This window comes from Pleurodeles waltl, chromosome 5 (genome assembly GCF_031143425.1).
Source record: "Pleurodeles waltl isolate 20211129_DDA chromosome 5, aPleWal1.hap1.20221129, whole genome shotgun sequence".
NCBI classification, from domain to species: Eukaryota; Metazoa; Chordata; class Amphibia; order Caudata; family Salamandridae; genus Pleurodeles; species Pleurodeles waltl.
Genome location: NC_090444.1, coordinates 870,685,720 through 870,706,616, shown reverse-complemented (window position 1 = coordinate 870,706,616; position 20,897 = coordinate 870,685,720). Strand labels below are relative to the sequence as shown.

Sequence of the window (20,897 nt, the reverse complement as noted above, 5' to 3'; positions counted from 1 at the left end):
CCCCCTCCAGAACCAGTGGAGAACAGTATCCACTCACCCAGTCCTTGGCAGGATGAAGCACTCTGGGCACCAGGACCACTCCAGAACCAGTGGAGTACAGCATCCACTTGAGAGACTGTGGCTTGGCACTCCCCAGGATAAAGCAGTGGGCAACCCACCCACTTGAGAGAGTTGAGAGACTGTGGCTTGGCACTCTCCAGTATAAAAGCAGTGGGCAATCCACCCATTTGAGAAACTTGAGAGACTGTGGCTTGGCACTCCCCAGGATAAAGCAGTGGGCATGGAGCCCCCTCGTGGAGCAGTGGCGTCGTCCCATCATCCGGCTGAGGTGCCCCCTCTCCCCTTCCCCCTGAGGTGCCTGTTTTTTTTTTTTGAATGATGCCCCAGCAGTGTTCTCTCCGTTTTGAGGCAAGTGTCATGTGTGGGCTTCACCCATGCTTTTTGGGACCACTGGTCCACGGACATGTAATGAAAAAGTATCTGGACTTGTGTACATACTGTGAATATTTGTATATACTGATATTTTAAATTATGTTGGCCTATCTGGATTTTCAATGGTTCATCGTTGGGTGTTGAGAGGTGAGTGGTTTCCGTTCCAAGTCCTTTTTCTGCCATGCTTTTGATGGCGTTGGTACCGCCCTGGAAAAGCTGGCGGATTGGTGTGTCATAATAGAGTGGGCAGTACATTGTTTTCCGCCTGTCTGTTGGCGGTTACTGCCGCAGTGTTTGTTTCTACCGCAGTGGCGGTTGGAGTGTTAAAGTGGCTGTCTGTGTTGGCAGTTTCCGCCATGGTCGTGATTCCATTTTTTTCCCGCCAGCCTGTTGGCGGTATTACCGCCGCTTTATCACCGACCGCCAGGGTTATAATGAGGGCCTATGTCTGGGGCAGGGCTCAAGTGATTGTGCGTGGCAAGTCGACATATCGATGTTGGAATATTAATTAAAAAACAATATACTAAATGCTGCAGTGTTATTTATTTATATTTGCATGGTGCAAACTTGACTAAAAGATATTGGAGCGCTTCACATAAGCATTATTTATATTACGAACGGTAACATTAATTCTTAGTCACAGGGAGATTTGGTGATTTGCCCAAAATCCCATGATGTTGAGCCACACCAAGACTAGTACCTGTTTTCCAGATCCACGGTTGGAAACTCGTGGTGTAAGGCCACATCCTCTCTCAATTCTCTTGCAATTCTTTTGGAAACATACTTTAAAAAAGTATTTCATTATTATTGCCTTAGCATCTTTTAGGCCATCTTTTAGGCTTGTGAATTATTTTAAATATCTGGCTTACCTTGTTGAGGTTCCTGGGATTGGGCGCCCCGTGTCTACCAGAACACACCAACAGTATCCTGTGGAGGGGTGGCATTGGACAGGTTTATAAAGCCCACCATTCGCACACTCTGGAATGAACACATTGTCTTTCTTAGGTTGTTTAGCTTCTTCCAGTGCAGTCTGGTGTTCTTGGTCACAGGTCGATGCTGCAAATAAAAAATATAAATATGCACTGATTCCAGAAACTAGGTTGTAAAATATTTACAAACAGAACAAGTGGATAGCTCTACTGACAGTATACTGTAATTTATCTATGTATGTCCCGATTCAAAATACAGTAGAAAGTAATTTACTTTTAAAAAAGAGAGTTTGTAATGGAGCAAGATAAGCAACAGGCAATTCCCCAGCAGAAATGTGTATTATGTTCAAGCAGCACAAGCAAATTGAAAGTCAAGTAAACAACCAAATAAAATTACCAAACCAATTTAGAAAAATAGAGATTTTTGTAAGCAAATAGATCAAAACCTCCAAATTGGATAAGGGGACACAGAGGGTGAATTTTAAAAACTTAGGGTAAAAGGCATACATATAGAAAAAGTAAAGCATCTTTATAAAGTCTCAGGGCCTAATTCACAAAGGTAAACTTACACATTGATGTAAGTTTACGATAATTTTTACATTCACAAAGATTATTTTTTTGTAGTATCTTTACAATTGCCTATCTTTATATGTTCAGAGTGTCTGCCACAAGTGTGGAGATTTTGCAGTCCTAAAGATACTATTCTTAAAATTCCATTTTGAATGTCAAAGTCTTCCAGTGGAGCAGTAGCTGGGGAGAATCCCTCAAGGTCAGATAGATTGTATTCAAATTCCAGCTAAAGCCATTGGTTTTGGTGCCAAACGTTTTGGGACTTTTTGTAAACTTGGGACCTACATACGTCACTTCAGGAGAACAAGGTGCCAAGCCTGCACAGAAAGATATGACATAAGTGATGTCATCTTAGTGTATTTCCCATTCTAAACATTGTGGTGTGACATTTGCAGCATCAGCGTGACTATTTAACAGAAGTAATCCACCTCATGGAATCCTTCCATCCATACACATTTGAAGATATTCATCATCCAGAATAATTAGGACTTTTGGCCTGGAAGAACCACTGAAGGCCCATCGAGTCAGCCACAAAGATTTCCTAGCACTTCAGCTAATCCCTTCATAGGCTGGCAATGTTTTTTTAATGCCCCACTATTTTTGAAGAAATGGTTCTTGTTTTTATTAAGTGCTTTTTTTAACTCTATAACTGTTTGGTGTTGTTGCATGTATACTGCATGATTTTGCTGTCTGAATGAAGCTACTTACATATAGGCAGGTTTTCATCACACAAACCAGTTTACCTTTTAGGACACTGATCCTTTGAGCTTCACTGACACTTCATCACAGTTCACACTATGCTTGTGGTCTCTTTCAATCCATCTTTGTTTAATCTGTTTTTGTACACTTTGACAATGTATGAGGTGCTTGCCGATTCTGGAAGGGCATAGATACAGAAGGAGGACAGGATGTTTGTTGTGGTGAACATTATGGCCATCCCTAATTGTAATTTTGTGGATCACTTTATTGATTCTTGGACAGTTGCTTTGCAGGCTGTCAAAATTAATGTAATTTAAATAACTAGGAATGGGTATGTTTTATATTTGATGTAGAACGTGTCTACGGTGGGAGAGGCCCAATGTCTGAGATTTTTTTATACTTTTAGGTTTATGATTCTTTTATTTATTGTTTGCATACATTTTTTATATGCTATTGGTTTTCAATTGCTCCACAAAGATAGTTCATAATGTTGACTTAATCAGTGCTATTTTTGGCAAAGGACGTGCAAAAAGAATAGGAAGGTAACCATTTTGTAGTTGTCAACAGGTAGACTTCAGACAAAATCCTCAGACCACTCTTTTGTAATGACCAATTTTGACTTTGGTATCACATAAGACAGACAATATATATTATTTGTTTAGATTTCTGTATTACTCTCTATAACATCTGAGGAGAAGTATAAAGGAACAATTCTTTGATACGATGCAAGATCAGCAAATAAGTGTTAAAACTTGCAAAAATTACCACTATTGACAGGTGCAAATAAATAATTCTAACTCAACCCCAAGGTCTGAGAACATTGTTGGAGCCAGGAAACTGGAAGGGAATGAAGGGGCTGGGGCTGATTGGGGACTTAAAGGAACTCTAAGGAATGCATGCAGGGTTACCTTTGATTTCGCTAAATTATTCTGTGTACAGTAAAATAAGGTAAGGATGATTGATTAACGATGTTTTTAATCTTTGCAAGTTGTAGAAAGATGTTTTTAAATTTTGCATGTGACAGATGGTAAATTTTGCTCTTTGCACGAGATAGTATAGCTAAGTATCTACTTTGAATATGTTGAGGTATCTTTGTGTACAAGTGAAAATATTGAATTGCTTTTATGTGTGGTAGGGATTTTAATAAAACATATCTGTTCTATCTCCCCGGTCAAAAAATAATGTGTTACCTTCCAAAAGTAATGGCATTGGTCCCACGATTTAAACTGTTGCTAATGCATGCAATTTGAAGAAATCGACGAAATACAGAAAAGACTGCTCCATTCTTCTGAGGCGCATAAAGGAGTTGTTTGAACACAGAAGTAGGCCTAATGAAAGCCAGGCAAGCCATGACAGTTCAGGTTACAATCTCTGTTTCCCTCATTTTTTAAGTGGCTATGGAAGCTGAGATCTGGACGCCATCCAAAAGGGTAGCATGTGGCTCGTCCAGTAAATAAATAAAAAGAGTTCAGACTGCAGACATTATGATTTTTATTTCTTTTTATTATTTCTGCGGTTAAGGTCTGTTTATGTCCCTTATGTTGCTTCTCTTTCTATTTACAGCATATGAACAAGAGCGATAGAGACTCCGAGACTCAGGTTAATTGAGAAACTTTCTGCACACAGAAAAAAACAGGCTGAGATTTCATGTCATAAAGCTGTATTATAACAAACCTCACTCCATAAGCACTCTGATATCGTTTGCCAGCGATGAACGTAAACCACTCCAACAGTTTAATACTCTGTCTACTGCATCTACTCATTTTTTTTAGATTTCATCAGTTTCTTCCACTGACTACTGTTTCTTTAGTAAGAGATATATTACTAATTATAAAATATTTTCAACAGCAGACATATATTACCAATTCAGACCGGGGGAAGTAAAAGTCCATAATTCTTCTTTGGTGCTTCATATCACAATTTTCGTTTTTACGTAGCTCACAGGCTGAAAATAGCCAGTGCCTTGTCTGCAGCTTACATTAACTCATTCCATGGTCTCCTTGATTTGAGTCTGAATTATATACTTTTATATATTTCATGACAAACCATTTTCTGTTCTGTTCTGTTGTTTCTTGATGTCATGTTTTGTCATTTTAGTTAATTTAATGTTATGTAAGAGCGTCTTCTATAATCCACCTAGGTCCAGATTTACTATGACTTTGCATCAGGGTTGCATTACTCTTAGTGATTTAGCCCCAAACCAAAATTAGTTTAGGTATATTTACTAAGCCATGCAAAGCAACGAAAGGCAGCGCACTGTGCAACGTTGTGTTACTTTGGGATTTTACTTAGGCTTCTGTTCCCACTGTTCAGTTGTGATCAGGGTTTTTAGCGCCTAAAAGCTCTTTTCTGATCATATGTTATGCTAACAAATTCTATTTCATATTTCATTTGGAATACTATCAAACACAAATCTATATGTGGTTTGTATAGTATATCACATCTTAATATTTTGCATCAGGTTTGCAATACAATAGTAATGCAAACCCAACACAAAACGCTAGTAAGTCTTTAAACAATGCACCGTCATCCAAAACGACCTGGTGAGCAAGACACAATCACTTTAAGCTAATTCCGAACTTTCACTTTTAGCTAGCAAATTTGTTAGCACCACTGTGATGCTGTAATGTCTCTTCATTGTTACATTATCCCTTACTGTCTGCTTTTGCACTAAAAAAGTTTCTTGCAGTCTGATTTAGAGAGAATGTGGTTGTTTTTACGCATTACAAAATGTTCTATGCCACTTTATACTGTTTACTGTAACCTTTCACCACTTTAGTGATGTGTTGCTTCTTTGGGAGATGCACTGGCTTAAGGGAAGCCTAGAATCTTGACCAACTAGAAAGGTCAATGGTACTGATTTTAGTGCCTCTAGCCAGAAATAAGGCAGGACGACTGAAATGAAACCTATAATAAAAGGATTTCGATTTTCCACCCATTAAGGTCTAATTTGTCCATTATGACAATTTGTCTCTTTCTGCATGGTCTCCCCCCACTGTTCCCTTTTTTATGTACATATTGTTTGCTGATGTTATGATTATGCAGTGTTACAAGGTCATTCAGTGCCACAGTGTGTTTGACCTTTCACTCTACATGTACTTTACCTGGTTACAGCCAAGTGGTTATTTAACTCCACTAAGGCCATGGTGTAGGAAGGAAATGCACCAGTAGTGTGGAAGTTTAAATGTCATAGTGGTCTGCTTTGTATTTACATAATCCACATATACATATAACTTATATGGCTCCTACTTTTTTGTATAAATGTCAGTCCTCAGTGTGCCATGTAAACCCACGTGGCTGAGCACTTAATACATAAAAGCAGGCCCTACTAAATATTAAGGGAAAATATGTTCCCACTTTGAATAGTTGTCAAAAACTGATTGTGACTGTGTAGGCCAAATAATATTTTCCATAAACGAGCCTGGTTGTGGAAAAAATATTTTTCCGTAACTCAGCCTTAGAAAATAGTGCAGAAATAACTAGAAGTGGTTTGTCACAAATAGGCTGCTGAACAGCTCTCCATTTGATGTAGGAATCTCAAATGGTGGCCCACGGAACTGAACCCATTATTTACGGAGCCTCCTCAGACATTTCTCTGTACTCCCATTGGGGTGGGGGGGAGGGGCGGGGAGGGGGATACAACTGGTTCCAGCGGAAGGAGAGAAGAGTCTCCTTCATTTCACAGTGTTGTGCTGGAAAGGGAAGATCAGGATTTTACAGAGGAATGAAGGCTAGACCCATCTTGAATGAGAGGCTTTGTGACGAATTGCATTAAATGGAAAAAGGAGGCAGTGTAAAAGGTTTGTGTTTATTAAGTTTGCATGGGTGTGCCCCCCCTAAATTAATAATCCACTTTCTGACACACATTTATAGCATAGTAGGCTAAAGCTATATCTATTCAAGTATTTAATATAAGCAGATAGTACATGTTTTAACATGTGGTTGTATATATATGATATTATGAACTGAACATGGCATTTCCCATGCAGTGTAGGTCCTAACGTGTAGGGGATTCATTTCATTTGGTCCTTATCCATGATGGAAGGGAGAAAGAGTACTAAAGAAAAGCAGATATACGGGCTAAATTAAATTACCTATAAACTGTACTTTATTGTATTTTTCAGGATCTCTTTAATGTCCTAATTTGCTAAAATTAAACTCAAATGCAAGGTGCTTATCAAAGCTCTCCAATACCAAAGAGAAGGATAACTTTTCATTGAGCATCCACTTGTCCATCTAACTCCTTCTTAGTTGGTGAGCTAACAAATCTTTGCATCTGAGTCTTCAGTATTTTTTATGTTTACAGACATGAAATGTAGGCAAGGTTCAATTTAAATACCATCTCATCTGCAAAGATATAAGTCTGGGATAATGCGAGGAGTTGAAAACCGAGAGAAACATTATCAAAAGTGCAAACGAGGAGGGGCAGTTACTGGAAGATTTGACAGAAAATGACACAGTAGTTGAGAATGTGGCAGGACCTGGTAGTGAATATGACATGGGTGGTGATGTGAGAATGGGTGGTGATGGCAGTATGGGTAATAATTGTGGCATGGGTGGTGATGGCAGCATGGATAGAGATGGAAGCCAGGGTTGTGATAACAGCACGGGTGGTGAAAACAGTTTACGCTGTAATGGCAGCATGGGTGGTGACTGTGGCATGGTGAGTGATGACAGTATGTGCAGTGATGGAAGTATGGCAGGTGATAGGATCTTTCAGCAGTTCCAGTGGATAATTGATGTTGTTAAAGTGTCACCCTGGCAAATGAACATTACCTGAAGCAGTGAAGAGTATTATTTCACAGTGATCATATGAGCAACCACGAGCTATCCACAAGCTGCTCACATTATTGTAAAATGAGAATACAAGAGATTCATGACATTAGCGAAGAGAAGTTGCAGTTGTAAATATATGCCTTACTTAAAAAAATGGTGACTGTGAAAAATGGGTCATCTCAAGATAAGTCTCTAGCTTTAGGTATTCAATTTCCCAATTACTGCTTCTCAAGAACCTGCTTTTCCTATCTTGAATCTGCCTCTTTACAGCAGGGGGAACCTTAGGTTATTGGAAGTACAGGAGTAAAGGGCCCATGAAGACTTGAGTAGATGACCAATCATTGAAATAAAGATGTAAAAAATAACGGCAACCTAAACAAAGGCACATTAGCAATTCATCTCTAAAAAGATTACTGCAGATTACTAAATCCAAAAAAACATGAGAGTGAATGACAGGAAGTTGCCTGTACCAGCCATTAACGATGGTTTAATGATGAGTTAAAACTCTACAAGCAATGCTAACTTTGCTGGTCAGACATGAAAGGGTTTATTTCCTAAACCATTTTAAGACTAGGTATAAAAAACAACGCACCAGGGACCAATGAAACCAACTCATAACGTCGCATGTCTCGCCATTAAAAAAGGTAGCAAATGCAGCTGCTTTGTTGTTCTTTCTTTCCACATTTCTGACTGTCCTGACACCAAAAATGATTTCTTTGCCACACGACTAAATAACGTGTTATTTCTTGTTTTTTTAACACAGGATCTTTTCACTTCAATTAGCTCCCTGCCTAAAGAGCAAAATAGGACGTTTATAAGACTCACAGTGAATTTCCTACAGCTATTATTGTGAGAGCTGGCTCGTCATCAATGCACACACAGATAATGCAATCCAGCCATAGCACACTGTAGCAGCAGCATTACAAGTAGACAAGCTTGCAATTTGACAAGCTCTGTTAAACACTGTAATATATTTTTTAATTGAAAATATGCAATTATTCCCAAAGTGTTCAGTAGGTTAGCTACTAGTGGACACAAACATGCTATATTTCATAATTATTTTAAAGTTTATACTTGACACAACATACTCTTTCAACAAAAAAGGATGCCCAGTCTTAGACCAAGGTAGTACACGAGCGGTCCGTGGTTATCCAATCTAAAGAGATATGAAGCATGGTATTACATAAACTTTTCAAACATTAACAATATATGTGTCCCACTGTGATGTTTTCTGTCATGGACGCCCCACTGTTACATGTGCATCAAGGTTTGGAGTGACACAACAAAACCTTGTATTTGGACATTGTTTGGCCTTGAGGACCGCTTTGAATTTGATCGTTTAAGAGCAGAGCATCAGCTATGGCTGCTATTGGTACACAAATGTACAATAAGTTAGCGACACAAAATATGACTTCATCATGTAAAGTTTTGTGTGGACCTTTCTGTTAAGGATATCTTTCATCAATACTTTTGTTTGTAACCGAGTTCCACTAGAATCATTGACTTCCCAAGAGCACAGTGGACCGGCGCAGAAACCTGAACTGTTAAGGTAGACTTCAGCATTCCAGCCGATTGCAATTGCGACTGCAGCAATTGCTCTCCCTCCCTTTACAGGAACCCTGTTAATGATCCTTTATGTTAAGTGCTTGTGTGTTAATAGGGAACATTGGGTCAAGTTTGTTCTATTATATGAATTGAATATGGTTAAATGGAGTCATGTTTTCGGATAGTTACAAACACTTGAAACCAAATTTTAAAAATGCTGTTATAGTTCGGTTGAATTTTACATTGGATGGCCATTTTACTAGACAATGTGTTCAACATCACATTTAAATGTGCTTACTTCTGAGGTTTAAGGACCTCATTAAGTACACTGCTCTAACGGTGCAGTGGGCGTGTGCAGCCGCTTTCTGCAATATTGGGGGACTATGGTATAATGGTCGCTAGCGCATTATACAACACCAGTGCTATCTTTAGGAGTACGTACACCCATTTGTATTGGGGTGTGGTCTCTGCTCCTTATTATGAATGTAGATGCTGAGGCAAATAGACTGTCAAGAGGCGCCCTGACTGTGCACCACAAAAAGTGGAGCACAGTCCGTATATCCACTGACAGTAGCGCTCTGGAGGGGAAAAGGGGGTCCTATTGATCCTTTGACACATCCACCATGAGGTAGATGCAGTCACCCACATTCAGAGGGATCTCTGTCAGGTGGATCCCACTTGTACTGTGAAAGGCGGACCAACTGCTTGAAGCAGATGATCCTTCTTTCACTAATGCACTGCCCCAGGGCAGGCGGGAGTTCATGGCTGCCCTGAGGGCAGCATATTATTTGTTATAGGGTACACTGCTTCTGTCTGCACCCGGCACACCAATTTAAAAGTGTGCCACAGCACACACAAGAATAGTATGCCCTATTTGTGATATGGCTGTATGTGTGAAAGTGGTAACAGGTTGCACACTTTTTTACCAACAAAACTAGCTACTAACTGAAGTAGCTAATAGTTATGAGAAGGTACCACAAGAGACAACAACATATTTTTCTAGTAGTTTTTTAACTTTGCTCTGTACGGCAATGTTTTCAAACATAAAGAAACATACTACTTGCAATACGGTGGAACTGCATGGGATTTTCAGTAGCACCAAGGTATATAAACATCTTTATTCTCAAATTGTAGGATTACTTTTTTGTATATGACGAATGGAAAAAAACAAATCATCTACATGTAATTCAATTATGATATTGTTCTGATTTGAAAAGCAATTGAAATGGCTCTAGCAGGGAAGAGCCTACAATTCAAACAAAATGCAAACATTAAATTTACAAGTAACATACAAAATAAAACTGTTGCTCTTAAACTTAATCCACAAGGTATAAGCACCAATATATACACCAATTCTATAGACAGGAATCACATGTTACATTAGCAGAGCCCTCAGATTTGTTTACTAAAAGTGAATCTAACATTTTCCCAATTACTACGAGTGATAAGATTGATGGCAGTGATATCTCCAATAGACAGCCAATGTTCCACACCGACCGCCAGGGCGGAGACAACAGTCACCACGGCGGTAACCACCTACAGCCAGGCCGAAGGCAAAGTACCGCCCACATATTTTGACACAGGAAACCTCCACCTTTTCCGGGGCGGGACCAATGCCATCAAAAGCCTGGCGGAAACAGAGCACAAAAGTCAAAGGACTCACCATTGGAGACACAGGGAAAAACCACGCCGCCATGGAACCCGAACTGCAAGTCTTTCCGATGATCTTCTACGTTATGCTCCACCTGGAACACCAACGCCGGCAAAGATGACGACGGTGAGTACAACTGCCAAGCACACGAGGGCGGGAGGAAAAAGAGAGTGATACACACACAGACGACACACACCCGACACACACACACCATACACACAACCATATGCATAACAAAAACAATTTGACCACGAAAATCTGCAGAATAATGCCAAGGGAACAGGAATTTACATAAATGTTTCTAATCAGTCCAACAATAAATTAAACAATACGATTTACACACTAATCAGATCTGTACACGTGTACAAAAAAGGGGCACTGCCCAGTCCATAGTTCACAAGACCCACATAACCACAGGGCAAATTCCAAGGCCCCACTCAAATGCTGCCCCAATCCGGAGAGAACACTGCAGGGGCATCAGTTGGCAAATAGGCCAGGGGGAGGGGGTGCACGTCAGCCAGATGCAGAAACAAGCCCACTGGTTCTGGAGGGGCAACATGACCTGTGTTTGGTCCTGGGAATTGCAAGGCCACAGTCTTGTGGTTCTAAAAATTCTGGACCTATGTAATTTACTTTGCCACAGCAGTACGATTTTAGTATCAAAAGACCGATAATGACTAGTACACTAAGCATGAGCATTTTCGCTCAATTCCAGCAGCGTTTTCACCTCGAAATCGCCATTTTCGTCCTGCACTCGTGGCTCCCATTTTATACACGGCAGCCATTTTTAAAAGTTGCCCTCACATAGGCTTATAATACAGTCAGATTTGATTCCAAGGACAGGTACACCTTGATTGACTTTTCTCTGACCTGGGCAAGCTGGAACCATTGCCTCAGGCCAAACCTGTTTGGTCAGTCCCTCTCCCAGTGGCCGAATCAGATAGCATCAAGGCACACCATGCCATAAAACCCTTATTATCGCTCACACACCCTGCCTAATCTTGCTCACACCTGCACCTGCTCTTTTCTTCTTCTTACTTTACGAGGTGGAGGTGCCCGTTTTTATTGGGGGTCCACACTTATAAGATGTAAAATACTAGGCCTTGCCGGGTAATTTATTATGGGTTGGATGACATGAAATATGAGGTTTCATCATGACACTTTTTTTTCCTTTGCAGTGAAAACATGTGAATGACCAACCAAAATGTCAAGAATGTTTGCCTGAAGCTTAAAAAACTGTATATAAGGAAACCTGACTTTGCATTGACACACAGTCTCCTGAGAACATACAAACCGTGCTGTTGTACTTCTAGGACGCTTGTTACTTGGTTGCAGCCAATAAATTCGATCTTTGACTTCACCTAGAAGACTCTGAGTTTCTGTGGTCTGAATCAGGAAAGTACCCGAGGTCTTTGGTGTACCCTGGCACCACTGGGTTACCGGATCAGTACCGGTTCTGAAAAACCCAGTACCTCAGTTGGCGCCCAACGTGGGGCGATACCAGCGGTACCGGTCCAAGCCTGAGGTCCGTGAGGAGCTTCGTGTGAAAATTCTGGAGGAAGGCCGCCACTTCATCGACCCCTGCATGTCGACGTGGTCCGAAAGTCTTTGCTGCGAGGTTCCCCGCTTCCCGACGGCTACGAAGGACTGCTGCCCTGGCTATCGCCCTGATTTGGACCCTTGATGTTTGGTAGAGCGAAACGATAAGACGAGTCTTCTGGTGACGTCCTCGATATTTTCAGTTAAGTATAAGTGGAGCGTCTCCCAGTCCTTAGTTGGACACTTGGTTTGGTCCTTAGTTGGACATTTGGTTTGGTATCACTTTGATTTGGAACTTGCAAGTACCAAAGCCGAAGGACTCGTGTATTCACGAGACTATCGTAAACGATAATCCTTTGAAGTTTGAAGCTAGACTAGTGAGCGAAGATGCCTGGTCTTAGCAGACTTGGAAATTTGTTTTGTCTTGGTTGTAAAAGGGACTCCCGGTTGGAGGACTCATGTCCGGTTCCTCCGATTGGAACTCCAACCTATGAACTATATGTGAAGCACGGAGTAGGCCTCATCACATATAATGAAGTATGGATCCGTTACACCAGAAAAGATGGTGTTTTAAAATGGCCCCAAAATGGTAGCTTTGACACAGAAATCTTAGATAACCTCGAAGTTAGACTTTTTAAGAAGAAAGCCCAGCCGGCAATGTTTGATTCTTTCCGCTTATGGCGTAAGGAAGCCAAGCAAAAGGAAATTAAATTAGCTAAGAAAAATAAGAGAGAAAAAGGTATTTCGATTATGCAAGCTGCTATACAGTTTAAAGATAACGAAGTAGAACAGTTGAATGAGCAGTTGCATAGGCAACATAAAATGACAGTAGATAAATGCTATCAAGTTTTGCCGCCTCTTCAGCAAGATGCAGCAAAAGACTCTGAAAAAGATCCCCTAATGTCGCATTTGCTAAGTTCGCCACCACCCTATGCGCAGAATGCCACGGCACCTCCGCAACCTCTAGTTGCACAACCAGTGGTTGCATTGCCTCCTGCTCCTCCACAGCACCCACCAGCTATTCTTCAGTTGGTTCCTATTCCTCCGGTGCAGCCTCCTCAAGGGCCACCGGCTTTGACATCTGCTCTGCCTTTACTTCCTACAACTTTGACTACTATAGCGACTACCACTCCTGGTATTGTTTCTGACACTGCTTCTGTCTCTGCCTTGTCTCATTCTGTTTTTCCTCCTGTTCATTTGTCAACCTCTCCCTCTATCCGTCAGAGAATGACAAACACTGTGACTAGTCTTTTATCCCCTCTCTTTGGGTCATTAGCTACGACCCCAGTTTCAGAGCATAAACAATTGCGTAGCCAATTGCCTGATGATAGGGAGAAAGAGACACTGAATTATTTGGCGCATAAATGGGTTACTGAACCAGCGAGATATGAACTAGAATCTGTTATGGATGTCTTCCATCAGTGGGAAGAACCGAAACAGAGATACGTTTTTGAGAAAATGTGTACTTTTCTTTCTGAGGATTTAGAGGAAAATGGTTTGGAGCCCAATCCGCCTAAGTTGTGTCGTGTACGGTTCGATTTTGTGACAGGTTTGATTGTGGGTTCAGATGTCGAGAAAGCAGTTGCGATGTTATTGTCGTTTAGGACTGAAGGTGTTTCCAGGTTATTGTTTAAATATGATTCTTCTGCTAAAAAGAAAGGGAAACAGTACCCCATGAGAGAAGTTCCCCCACAATGGAGGGAAGGGGACCCAAATGCTAATCCACCTGTCCTGCCTCATTTCCAGCGTGTATGGGTATACGTTCCATGGAAGCGAGCTGAAGTTTTAGCCCTTAAGCAGACATTGCCTGATCCCCGTAAGAATCCCACAGGGTATTACAAGGAATTGTCACAGACTGCGGGGTCTTGCATTATGAATTTAGCTGACATAGACATGTTGTTTGGGAATGTTGTTCCACAGCCTTTATGGGGAAAGATTCGCCATACAGACCATGCTCAAGAGTTAGGTGACACATGGGCTAATATTGCTGCTGCAGATGCCCGACAAATTGGTGGTGCTAAACCTGAGCCTTTAGTGACAGAGCTTCCTGGTAGGATTATTGATTACATGAAAACTATAATGCCTGCGATGCGTGTAAACTGGGATAAATTGTCTGCATGTAAGCAAAAGAAAGAAGAAACGGTATCAGATTTCTTCACCAGGTTTGAAGAAACGTTTGTGGACCACAGTGGTCAAGATATGAGCACGGAAGGTGGTCAACGTTTGTTCGTCGATAAATTTGTGCAGAATCTGCTTCCTGAGTTGTGTAAAAAGTTAAAAGATTCAGAAAGTTCTTGGGAAGTTTCCTCTTCAGCGCAGATATTGGCTACTGCACAGTACTACGAAAATAGAGATAAAGATGAGAGAGATAGAGTAGAGAAGAAAACTAAAGAATTGAAAACAAAGGTTCTGTTACAACAAGCGTACCCGCCACTTGGTGGTCAAAATAGTGGTGCACAGAGTAACTATCAGAACAACTATCAGAATTACTATCAGCCCCAACCGTTTCAGAGAAACTCGCAAAGAGCCGAGTATGCTCAACCACGTATCCCAGTAGATCCCAATCAGTATTCATATTGCAAGGAAGAGGGTCATTTCAAGTATAGTTGCCCTGCTTTGCTACAGCGCGCAAATGGTACTTCTGGTTTAAGAGGTCGAGGTGTTCCACAAGCACCTAGAGGAAGAGGACGTGGATATGTTCCCCAGAGCACGCGCCCATTCCTCCCTCAAAACTCAATGAACAGATTTGATCAACAGGTTAATGCATCTGGTAGGACGGCTCAGTACTATACTGATGATTACTATACAGAGGATGAGCATTTGGACAGTAATGATTGCTAGGACAGCCATAGACAAAGAGAGGGAGTTGTTTCAGTTCCAGTAGATCAGAGTGGGCCTTATGGTAAGGTGATTGCATCAGGTGTGTCAGAACCTTTTCTGTTGGATACTGGTGCTACCAAGAGTTCTATTATGCACTCAAAACTCCCTGGCGCACCTTTGCCTGGCGAAACAAATGTATCAGTAGGGTTTTCCGGCACCCCAGTTAGAAATCCGATTTCTAACCCTATATCTCTTTCTGTTGGACCTTGTAAATTTGAAACACCCCTTATTTTGACGACAGGTTGTGGCGAGAACTTGTTAGGATTAGATCTGTTAAAGAGATTGTATTGCTCTCCTTCTGGAGTGCAACTCACATTGGGTAAGAAAGTGGTTTCACCAATGTATTTGTCAAAGGACAGATTTCCACCAGAATTTTCGTCTCTTCCTAATACTCTTTGGGCTACTGGACCTAATGATGTAGGTCTTTTGGAAATTCAGCCATATGTGATAACATTAAAAGCCAATGTTAAAATGCCACGTATTCCCCAATACAAGATCTCTAGTGAAGGGGAAAAAGCGTTGTTAGCAATTATTTGTGATCTGATTGAGAAGGATGTAATTGAAGAGACAAGAGGCAACGTTTGTAATAGTCCTGTTTTGTCTGTCTTGAAGCATACTGACCCTACTCAGCCACATGTTTATAGGTTTGTAATTGATCTTAGAGAGGTGAACAAAATAGTTGTGCCACAGTTTCCAGTCGTCCCCGATATCACTGCATTGTTGACAATGATTCCAGCTTCAGCCACTTGGTTTTCAGTGATAGACCTGAAAAATGCTTTCTTCAGCATCCCTATTGCAGAAGAGAGCAGGGACATTTTTGGCTTCAATTTGGGAGGACGAAGCTTCAGATTTAAGAGAGCTCCTCAAGGCTATTGTGAAAGTCCATCCATCTATAGTCAGGCTTTGAAAGCACAACTTGACACTCTTATGTTACCTGATGGCGCCACTCTCATTCAATATGTCGATGATTTGCTAGTTGCTGCAGATACTAAGGAGATCTGCAAAGAAGCAACATTGTCATTATTGCGTCATTTGTCTGATTTACACCACAAAGTGTCCCTTTCAAAGTTACAGTATTGTCAAAAAGAAGTGACCTATTTAGGTCATCTCTTTTCGAAGGAGGGAAGGCAACTGACCCCAGAGAGAATCAGGGCTGTTGCAGCAATGAGTGTGCCAAGAACACAGAGAGAAGTGCGTGCTTTCTTGGGTATTACATCATATTGCAGACAATGGATACCTAATTTTTCGTTAATAGCCAAACCCTTGGTGGCATTAACTTGTAAAGATACACCAAATCCCGTCCCATGGTCTGAAGATTGTCAGAAAAGTTTTGTCGAATTACGTGATGCATTATGTTCAGCTCCTGTGTTGGGTACCCCCAACTACAGCAAGCCTTTTACATTGTATGTCCATGAGAAAGAAGGTTGTGCGTTAGCAGTTTTGACACAACAGTTTGGAGACAGGGAGCGTCCATGCGCCTATTTCTCTTCAACCTTAGACCCAGTAGCTAAGGCACTACCAAGCTTAAGAGCGGCAGCGGCAACTGCTGTTTCTATCCGACAGTCTGCTGGTTTAGTGATGAATAACACATTAATCGTAATGGTTCCACATGCAGTGGACACATTGTTAAACAGAACCAAGACACAGCATTTAACTAGTGCTCGATTGTCAGGTTACGAGTTGACATTGTTAGCAAGCCATGTACATATAAAAAGATGCACTACACTTAACCCAGCTACGTTATTGCCAATTGTGACGGAGTTAGATACTTCTGAACAACATGATTGTCTCCATAGAACAGAAGAAGAAACGAAAGGGAGAATAGACCTTCTGGACACTCCCCTTGCAAAGAGTGATGGTACTTTGTGGGTGGATGGTTCATGCTTTAAGCTCACGAATGGTGACACGACTGCGGCGTATGCTGTGACAACTTTGTGTACGATTGTTGAAGCTGCACGTATCCCACACAATTCAGCCCAAGCAGCTGAGTTAATAGCCCTAACAAGAGCATGTACAGTATCAAAAGGAATGAAAGTGACTATCTATACCGATAGCCAATATGCGTTTGGTGTGGCCCATAGTTTTGGGCGTTTGTGGAAGGAACGTGGGTTCCTGACCTCGCATGGAACTAAAATACAGCATGGTCAGTTGGTAAATGAGCTCCTTGATTCACTTACTTTACCGTTGCAAGTTGCGATTGTGAAGTGTAGCGCACATAAAAAGGTGACTGATGATGTTGGTCGTGGGAATGCATTTGCTGGCGAGGTCGCAAAAGAAACGGCAAGGAATGTGATGAGCCGAATGTATGTCGCGGGCCCTGCAAGATGGATTGGTGATGTTGGAATGTGTGAAGACACGATAGAAAGCGTAAAATCGATTCGAGCTGAAGCCACAGAGAGAGAATTGAGTGTGTGGAGAGAAAGTACGGGTAAATTGGATGCGAATGGTTGTTGGGTCGAGTTGTCAGAACATCAAAGATGGTTGCTACCCGATGCGTATGTGCTTGCAGTAGTTACAATGGCTCATGGAATGGCTCACATCAGTGTGAAAGGGATTTGTAAGTTGTTGGCCCCAGTATGGCAAAATGCAAGAATTCCCAAGTGCGCAGAAAATGTGTTTAAAAATTGCATGGTATGCCTGAAACACAACCCTGGTAGAGGAACCCCAACTCCAGCTGGTCATTTTGCACCTCCTACGTATCCGTTTGAGGTTTTGCAGCTAGATTTCATCCACATGGAGAGGTGCAACAACTTAAAATACGTACTCGTTGTTGTTTGTGCCTTTTCAAGATGGGTGGAAGCCTATCCCCTAAAAGACAATCCTGCGCTATCCACAGCCAAAGCCCTTGTGAAAGAGTTCTTCCCTAGATTCGGAATGCCGAGAATGATCTGGAGTGACAATGGAAGTGAATTTGTGGGTCAAGTGATGAAGAAAGTATGCGAAGGGCTAGGCATAAACCAAAAGTTTCACGCTGCAAATCACCCCTAATCAGCTGGATTAGTGGAGTGCTATAATGGCACTCTAAAGCTAAAATTGGCCAAGATACAAGCGAGCTCTGGTCTTAAATGGCCTGACGCTCTACCCTTAGCACTCCTATCAACCAGAATGACTGTGCATTCACAAGTGAAACTTAGTCCTTATGAAATAGTCTTTGGCCGCCCGGTCAATATATGGGGAGTGCCCAGGCCCAAGAAGTTTAGCGAGATAGAGCATCCTGTTTTGCTTGACTATCTGTATGAATTGACGGCTAAATTGCGTGTTTTACATCAACAGGTCCACGACACCCTGCCTCCGGTCTCTGAATCTCCAGGTCATCCCATTGAGCCTGGATCCTGGGTTTTAATAAGAACTTTCAGCGAACCAAAAACGAGCAGCCCAGGTGGACCGGACCGCACCTCGTTCTTCTCTCCACAAGATCAGCTGTTCGAGTAGAAGGGAAGAAACACTGGATCCATGGGACCCATTGCAAAAGGGTACCCCTACCTCTGCCATATGACCGGTGGGTTCAGGAAGGTGTCGCCGACTCAGAGACTGAAACCGTGCCACGTTTTCTGCCTTTCAGCGATGCACGAATAAAAGGAACACTCACTGAGAAAGAAAGTGATGACATTTTACAATCAGCAGTATCACCGTCAGTTCGATTGGACACTACAGAACCTGAACTCCTTTTTCAGGACCACACGATACCTGGGACTAACCGTTATAATCTACGACCAAGAATAAAGGACAAATAAAACAGTTTACTTTTCTTCCCTTTAGCAAAGTTCTGCAATATAGAAAATTATTTTTGAATGACTTTTTGTTTTTTTTTGTGTTTTTCGAACCTCCATCCGGGTTCAGCTGTAGGATCGTGGCTGAAAAGACTTAGGGGGGTAGCCTGTGGACACAAGGTCTACAGGTCTGGTTTGTTCTAGGGCGGCCTGGAACATTCAGAACACTCCTAAGTGAAGTAAACCAACCGCTACGAACGGCAACGGTTAGAGGATGGAATCTTTCCAAAATGGAGAACATGTTGAAAGACTGAGTTTCAAGAAGAGAATATGTGAAACGATAACCAGGAAACGGTTTTTGCTGCTGTGCATTTTTATGTTATTTAGTATACTTATGTTTTTTATAGGATATGTTTTATTCTGTTTTAACGTGATATTGGCACCCACTACCTCGTCTACACCTCCTCCTTCCACTGTTTCCCCACATTCTTTTCAACTCCTCCCTAAACATGAATCTGCTAGGAGACTAGAGTTCATTAATAACTCCTTCATCCAGCTTTTGCACCAACACCAACTAGTGATAAATACAACTAACTGTTGGGTGTGTGGCCTTATGCCTCACACAGCAGATAAAGGTATCCCTTATCTGATCCTGCCTTTCAGCCACAATGGTTCCGTGTGGGCATTCAGAACGATATTCATCTATGCACACTACCCCCTACGTTTTGCGGAAGACAACCCTAAGAAAAATGCTTTAGTTAAAGGTATCATAGACATGATGAAGGACAATATCTTCTACGAGACTATCCCCAGAGATGAGACAATAGCATATATAGGATGGAACATGACCGGATATGAAGCCACAATGAGTGAGAAACAGCAAGCTAAGATATCTTCCCTGATTTGGGTTGTACCCCATCAGGGTCACCTGTGTCTGCAAGGTACTGGCAAGAATCCCAGAGCTCAGCTAGGGGAAAGTGTCTGCACTGAGACATATGTCTTCGCATCTCCGACCTCCCCTCCGCTCTTGGCAGCTAAGGGTACCTATTTCATCTGCCATGATAGAGCCTTTACATGGTTGCCCCCTGACTTTTCGGGCACATGCTTTGTTTCGTTCCTGTTGCCCCCTACCTACACAGCTGCGGCAGATTACCACAAGACAAGGATAGTTAGAGGCGTCTTCAGTGAAGAAGACACTGCAGGACAAGAATTTGGGGACTTCGTAAAGGGTTTTCTGCCGTTCTGGGGACAAATAGGTAACAGCAGGAGCATAAGGCAATTGATAAGAGTGGTTGAATCCACCGTGGCTGAAACCGCTGGTGCCCTTGGTAACTTGACTGCTGAGCTCCAGTCAGATCGTCTTATGACCCTCCAGAACAGGGTCGCATTAGATGTCATACTTGCAGACCGGGGTGGAGTATGTACATTGATCCTATCGAGTTGCTGTGTTTTTGTCCCAGATAACGCTCCAACAGTATACCAGGCCATCTCCAAACTGCATAGAATTTCCGAATCTATTCATTTAGATAGAGGAGATTGGTCATTAATGGGATGGTTCTGGGAACTGATATCAGCATGGGGATGGAAGATACTGATGGTCATTGGGATGATCTTGGCCATTCTTTTCCTGTTCTGTCTATGCGTGCAGTGTGCTCCTGCGATATGTGGCCTCTGTGTTACATCATGCATAAGGAAACCTGCACCAAGAGACGAGCTAAATACTAGGATGATGTTACAGCAACATCTCAACGACTTTAGAAACATAGACCTGGACTCAGATTAGCATGAGAATAGGTTTATTGCCTATGTAAGGGCAAAAGGAGGGTTTGTGGTTCTAAAAATTCTGGACCCATGTAATTTACTTTGCCACAGCAGTACGATTTTAGTATCAAAAGACCGATAATGACTAGTACACTAAGCATGAGCATTTTCGCTCAATTCCAGCAGCGTTTTCACCTCGAAATCGCCATTTTCGTCCTGCACTCGTGGCTCCCATTTTATACACGGCAGCCATTTTTAAAAGTTGCCCTCACATAGGCTTATAATACAGTCAGATTTGATTCCAAGGACACGTACACCTTGATTGACTTTTCTCTGACCTGGGCAAGCTGGAACCATTGCCTCAGGCCAAACCTGTTTGGTCAGTCCCTCTCCCAGTGGCCGAAT

At 41.9% G+C, this 20,897-nt stretch overlaps 1 protein-coding gene across 10 annotated transcripts in view; it reads right to left on the bottom strand.

Moving 5' to 3' along the window:
- SMOC2 (SPARC related modular calcium binding 2) overlaps positions 1–20,897 on the bottom strand; it is a 1,415,403-nt gene that overhangs the window by 591,808 nt on the left and 802,698 nt on the right. For all 10 annotated transcript variants that reach the window (XR_011203762.1, XR_011203761.1, XM_069234975.1 and 7 more), the window contains exon 8: positions 1,302–1,488. Coding sequence is in view for 8 of the 10 variants with exons in the window: in XM_069234975.1 (XP_069091076.1) it covers positions 1,302–1,488 (187 nt within the window). In the remaining 2 variants the exon portion in view is untranslated. The remainder of the gene's footprint in view (positions 1–1,301; positions 1,489–20,897) is intronic.